The sequence below is a fragment of the Myotis brandtii genome, unplaced genomic scaffold (genome assembly GCF_000412655.1).
Source record: "Myotis brandtii unplaced genomic scaffold, ASM41265v1 scaffold69, whole genome shotgun sequence".
In the NCBI taxonomy this organism is placed as follows: Eukaryota; Metazoa; Chordata; class Mammalia; order Chiroptera; family Vespertilionidae; genus Myotis; species Myotis brandtii.
In genome coordinates, this window is record NW_005370700.1 from 1,049,421 (window position 1) to 1,056,469 (window position 7,049).

The 7,049-nt window shown below is 35.6% G+C and overlaps 1 protein-coding gene across 4 annotated transcripts in view; it reads right to left on the bottom strand.

Moving 5' to 3' along the window:
- KIAA1468 (KIAA1468 ortholog) overlaps nt 1-7,049 on the bottom strand; it is a 103,829-nt gene that overhangs the window by 72,762 nt on the left and 24,018 nt on the right. For all 4 annotated transcript variants that reach the window (XM_005881789.2, XM_005881788.2, XM_014529646.1 and 1 more), the window contains exons 3-5: nt 2,517-2,588; nt 2,351-2,406; nt 2,138-2,251 (exon numbers count right to left, since the gene is read on the bottom strand). In XM_005881789.2, coding sequence (XP_005881851.1) covers nt 2,138-2,251; nt 2,351-2,406; nt 2,517-2,588 — 242 coding nt within the window. The remainder of the gene's footprint in view (nt 1-2,137; nt 2,252-2,350; nt 2,407-2,516; nt 2,589-7,049) is intronic.

The following is a 7,049-nucleotide window of genomic DNA, read 5'->3' on the forward strand; positions in this document are numbered from 1 at the left end:
GGGATGTCCGACTGCCGGTTTAGGCCCAACCTCCGGGATCGGGCCTAAACCGGCAGTTGGACATCTCCCGAGGGGTCCTGGATTGGAGAGGCTGCAGGCTGGGCTGAGGTGACCCCCCCCGCCCACCACCATGTGTGAATTTCATTTACCGGGCCTCTAGTCAATAAATATTTGTTGAGTGTGTTATTAATGCAAATACAGAGATGAACAAGAGATTATTTTAACATCAAGGAGCTTATAGCCTAGTCAGGGAGACAAGAGATAATTCCAGGTGCCATTAACAGGATAATGATAGAAAAGAAAATAGGATAAAAAGTCATACATTTTGCCAGAGTATGGGGAGTGAGGGCTTTAGATAGCACTAGTTTCAGTTCAATTGAAATTAGTACTAAATGTTGCCTAATGGTCAAAGAACAGGTATTGATAAACACTACCATTGCCTTTCTTAAAGAAAAACAACAACAAAACTTTACTGAGGTATTATTAACATACAATGAACTGCACAAGTTAAAAAAATCCACAAGCTAATTTAAAATGTACTATTTGCTAAATTTTGACATATATACACCCCTGAATAGATCACCACAATCAAGAAAATGAACTTGTTCACTCCCAAAGTTTTCTTGGACACCTTTTCAATCCTTACCTCTTATTCCTCACACCCGCCCTGTTCCTAGGCAAATACTATTCTGTTTTCTTTACATTCCTTTCCAAAATGTGTGCCTTTCATTTCTTTGTCTTGCCTTCTATTGGCTAGAATCTTCAGTATGATGCTCAACAGAAGTAGTGAAAGCTGTTATCTTTGCTTTTTCCCTCATGTTTCACCATTTAAGTATGATGTTAGTGACAGCTTTTCCATAAATGTCTTTTATGAGGTTGAGGAAATTCCTTTCTATTCCTAATTTCTTTAAAGTTTTTAGGGGGACCAGATGTTTGTGTCAAATGCTTTTTCTGCATGTTCTAAGATGACTATATAATTGTCTTCTCTTTTCCCTTCTTCATGTAGTGAATCACAGTGACAGATTTTTGGATATTAAATCAACCTTACATTTTTTGGATAACCCCTTTGGTCATGATGTATTAACCATTTTTTTTTACATATTGTTGGATTTGATGTGGTAAAATGTTATGTAGAATTGTTGTAGGCGGGAGACCAAGATGGCGGCATAGGTAAACACCGGAGACTGCTGCCGCAAACAACCACTTCAAAAATACAACTAAAAGACGGAACGGACATCACCCAGAACCGCAGGAAGGCTGGCTGAGGAGAGACTCTTCAACTAGAAGGAAAAATAACAGCACACCGAGGCTCAGAGGAGGCGCAGTGTGGAAAATACTCAGGTGCGGAGGTGCGCGCGCAAAGCGGGCTGGTGGCTGAGAGCGCGGTTGTCGTTTTCGGTCAGGGGGGAGTCTCAGACTCTGAGCTCCAGATACGGGCGAATCGCTGGGGACTCGGACCCAAACGGGAGAAGCGGGAGTGTCTGGCATCAGTTGGAAGGCAGCTTTCCCTCCGAGGTTTGCAGCGGTTCCGGGGGTTCTGAGAAGCAGAGCCTCTGGGAACGGGACTGAGAGGGGCCATAACCGCTCCCTCCCCCCGCCCTGTTGATCCCGCCCCGCCCAAGCCCTGCGCAGAGCCATTATAATACTTCAATAAAGATTTAAATAAATAAATAAATAAATAAATAAATAAATGTGGTTCCTATTCAAACAGATACTATTTATATTCACACTCTCATTCAAAATATTCTTATAACTGCTGTTATCTACTTACCATCTTAGTTATTATAGAGCTATTAAAGAGGTTTTTATAAGTATACATTAACTTGTACTACTAAATAAACGTATAAAGGGAAAAATAATCTAGCACACTCTATAAATACATGCAAATATGAGTAGATTATATTTTCTACTTATAAGTTGTTAAAAGTTACCTGGAAAGAATGATGTCTTTTGTATAAAAAGAAGAAATCTATAGGTCAAATAGAATACTAGACTGGGTAGGCAAGGAAATGTTGTGTTTGGTAACTAACCTTATAGAAGTTTACTATATGTATAACAAACAAATTAAAGAAATAAAAGAGAAAAATACATTTTAAGTTAAAAAGAAAATAATTCACTGTTAAAAAAATAACTGTACCTGATCATCATTTTCATCTGAAAAGGTTATAGATGTAAGCTTGTAGTTATTCTTCAATAAAAATTCATTGACTAAGAAGTTTAGAGCTCTCTTTTCAAGAGGTTTGATTGGCTCCTGGAGGCAAAATAAGATAAAATACCATAAGTTTTCCTCCTTCAATATTTGTGCTACCATTTTATGTGGATGATACTTTTAGAGCTGTCATTCACCCACCTGAATTTCAGGACTTGATTTGTAATTTTTTCGTTCCTGTAAAGGAACTTCATGTTCTGGTGGGAGAAAATATAAATAATATTTTACTATTTTACATTTGGAAATATCTCAGCTACTTCTACATTGTCAAAAAAGGAAAAGTCGCAAAAAATTTTATGTACACCACCTGCAGCCTTTGTCAGGTTGGCTCGGAGGGCCTGAATGGTCTCCTTGGCTTTCCGTAGTTCAAACTCCAGGACTGGACAGGGATTTGGAATAAACACACACAGGCATCCAACCAAGGAAAGGGAAACAAAAATAAAAAAAATAAAAAGCAAAGATGGGTATGAAAAAAAAATACAATTTGTATTGAAAACAGAAAGCATGCAATCTTTATGAAACTTGTGAACGCATGCAGCAGAGTTGATTAGCAAGCAAACTGGTGAATGTTTTCCATAGTTTTAGAATTCAGGGGACTACTGATAAAATGTTCTAGCTGTCTGACAAGGAATGGCTCTATTTAAAAATAAAACCTATGGCATAATCTCATCTAGTAAATAAAAATATTAGTAATGTGGGTGCTTCTGTCAGTCTAGGTAAGAAAATGCAATGAAATGTTCTCAGATTATATAATTTTAGGGGAAAAGATAAAAATTAGATGAAGTCCAAGCAAATATACTTAAGGAAAACCTCAGAATTAAAAAGAAAAAGGGCCTGGCTGGTGTGGCTCAGTGACTGAGCATCGACCCATGAACCAAAGGTCACCAGTTCGATTCCAGGTCAAGGAACATGACCGGGTTGCAGGCTTGATCTCCAGTTGGGGGCGTGCAGGAGGCAGCTGATAAATGACCCATGTTTCTCTTTCATTGATGGTTCTATCTCTCTGTCTCTCTCCCACTCTCTCTAATGGTAGTGTTTATCAATAATAACCTGTTCTTTGACCATTAGACAACATTTAGCACCTCCTGCATGCGTCTGGACCAGGACTGGGGCGGGGAGGAGCATACAACCGAGGTACATGTCCTTGACTGGACTCGAACCCAGGACCCTATGGTCTGCAGGCTGATGGGCTAGCCACTGAGCCAAACCGGCTAGGACTAAAAAAGGTATCTTTAATGCATTATCTAGAATAATGTTTTAAGTCAATATAAAAAAATGTTAGTGAATGTATCACTTCATTAAGATGTTGAAGGAATAAATATTTTGTTGGGAAGCATATAAATTTTTCTACACACAAGTAAGTGTATGTATTTTATAAACATGTTTAGGTATGTTAAATATATATCTTAAAAAAAATTTCTAAGGGTTTATTTTAGGTTTCATTTTCAGCCAAAGGGTGTAAATAGTTTGTCTTTTAATTTTAATTAAGGTTATTCTAAGGCAAAAGATTGTGTACAGTTCTAAAAATGTAGCTATCTAAGGATACTAACTAAAATTAGAGTTTTCAAAGTTTCTGATAACTCCTAAAATAGGTATTTGTTTATGTTAAGAGGTACTAGTGAAACTCAAAAATTTCTCCTTTTACCAGAGCTTGATTATAAGATAAACATTAATGCTGAGGAAACATTTTAATAAGCTCTTTAAAATGTTTCATCATGAACAAGATTTAACTATGTCTTAACTGGTAATTTTCTTTAAAACATATGAACACTGCTCAAAATATAAATAAAGTCATTTCAGTAAAGTAAACCTCTAGAAAAATTAAGTCATCTTTGTCACAACTAAATATTAAGAAACTATAGTATGTAAATAGTTCTGCATAAAAACTAGCAAATTTAAATATGCAATTTTTTCCAAATTGACTAATAAACAGAAAAAATAATATGGCAAATGAGATGCTACCAGAGACAACAAAGCTATAAAAATATATGGAAAAATCAGGATTCACTCAGTTTGCAAATTTTCATTAAAAACTTAAGATGTAACTGAATCACATCTAGTACATGAGGCCAATTATTTTGATGCACAGAATTTCACTGCAACATGGAAACACAACTAAAAACAGATGACATGTATGTACTATTTCTCATTTGGTAATCGGCAATGCTGATGTGCAAACATTTCTGTGCCATGAAGTTAAAATATTTCCCCTAAAACTTACACTTCTGGAAACTCTTAGAGTTTGTGTTTAAAGTTAGACTGCACACATTTAGTGTGTAAGGTTAAGTACAGAATAGGTTTACTTTTCTTTTTAATTTCAAACTCTTAAGTAATTGATTTTGATTTAAAAATACTTAAGTAAAAGTAAAATGAGTGTACATATTATTATGCTTTCAGTAACACAATTTTAAGATATATTACAGAACAATTGCAGATCAGGAATGCCTTGCACCAGAGACAGAAATATGAAACGAAATAAATGAAAAAAAAAATGGTTAGAACACAAACTGTGAAAAACTCAAATTCAACTGGTGAAAGTTTAGGTGACCAAAAGCAAAACACTTAATGATCAAGGCACAGAAAGCCATAAAAACCCATGTCAGACGGCAAGAATTTAGATTTTTATGCACATCTATATATATACACTGCCAAATGCCATTAAAAGTTACCAATGCTTTGAAAAGATAGTGCTTATCAAAATGAATTCACTCTGCTGCATGTTTCTTAGTATACGCTATAAATTTTAAAAGACAGAGGCATATCTTTGAAGTTATAGCACATCTCTATAAAGGCACAGTATGATAAATTAACTACAGCTACATGAGAAAGTTTAACAAGGAAGGTCTGAACAGCTATATACATATATGAATTTGTCTATTTAAAAAACATTAGCTTAAAGCTCAAAATTATCATGTAAACAGATACACTGAACCAAACAACCTTCAAGAATTTTTCAAATATAATTCTTTATAAAAGGAATTGTATGTATGAGGATGTGTATGTTTTTAAAGAACACGGTAGGAACCAACGAACAATCTGCTCACTCCACCATCACAACCCTATAATAGCCCAACACTGCTGAATGCAATTTTATTGGAATTAAAGTAATAACTGAAAAGATGTATGTATATTCTAATAATGCATATTACAATCTTACCAAAATATTAATGATTAAGTCAGTATAAGCAACTCAAGATTAGTTAAAACAGTTATTTTCCAACTAGGGTTGGATAATCCTGATAATCGGAGGTATTTAAATGCTAAAAGATCATGCTCTCATAACTTGGGAGATGTACAAGTGATTGTGGAAACACCAAAAGCAAAGTATTAAATTTCAAAGCAGAAAAAAAAAGTCAATCCTTTGATGCCCCAACCAAATATACCACTAATATGATCTTGAAATATTTGCTAGTCTTAGTTCATTTTGGCACAAAACTCAAAATATTATTTTCGCAACATTGGTTAGTCAAGTATTTTTTTACTCCCATTCCTATTCAGTATTGAAGAGTTCAAATCAATAGGGTTGAGTCAAGCAACCTGCAACTTTCTTAATATAAAGTGATTTGACTCCATAATAAAATACCACTTCCCCATCTTTTAATACTTTATTATCACATGAGCATTTCAAGGAAAAACTTTCTTTCGACTATGAGTTAGAATAAAAATATATTCCCTAAAACAATATTAAAATCCTGACAGTACCAGCAGCACCTTTCTGGGTTTAGAGAATTAAGAAAGGCATAGTACTATTTAGGCATGACTTGGTAGATGTGAGAAATAAATTAAATGAAGCAAGATGCAATCTCCAGTTTATAGATATTTAGTTTTCTACACTCATCAAAATTGGGGGATGGCGGGGAGAATCCCCTTCCCCAAGCCTTTAAAAAAAATTATTTCCATTACTGTTCCTCCTGCCCAAGTTCTCTTATGCAGATTCCTCTATCACTCATCTCAAAGTTGGTGTTTCTCCAGGTGTCATCCTTGGCCCTTTTATACTCCACTGAGATGGTATTCATGCTTACGGTTTAACTATCACAATCCCAGAAGATTTAGAAACCTTTCAACCTTTCCCCAAGATAAAGATCTACCTAATTATCACCTGGATATGCCCATTTGAATGTTTCATAAGTTTTTAATTCAATCCTATCTAAATGAATTTCACCATCTCCTTCTCAAATCTGTTCTCCCTTCTCCTCCTTCAGTCTCTCTCCATTAACAGTACCACTATCTACTGTACCACTATAACAGTACCAGCTGTTCAAAGAGGATACCTGGAGGTTACTCTTCACTTAGCCCTTGTGCTTACTCCCACATTAATTAAATGTCCAAGTCATATTGATTCCAACCCTTGAATAACCCCCTAAATAATCATTCATCTTAGTTGTCTCTGCAGCTATCCTAGTTCAGACCTTTATGATTTGCCATATAATTACGACACCCTACAATGATATTAAAGGCTTGTTGTCTTTAAAGTCTTGTTGGAGAATCTATCCTATTTTAAATCATAAAAAATCATAAGTAAGACTTAAGTAAGGTTCAAAATAAGAAAAACAAAAAGTACTTCTAAAAGGAAGTACAAAAATCTGTAGTGGGGGAGAAATCTACACTAATAAAAGAGAAACATGGTAATTAGCGTAGGACCGCTACCCTTCCCATTGGCTAATCAGCATATCCTTATGCAAATTAACTGTCAGCCAAGATGGCGGCCGGCAGCCATGCACTGAAGTGAGCAGGGAGGCTTGCTTGCTCCAGTGACAGCGAACTCCAACGTTCCCCACCTAACTTGCCGGCCTCTCAGCTGCAACTCTAAGCAACTATGTACTATGTTGCAAATAAGAAG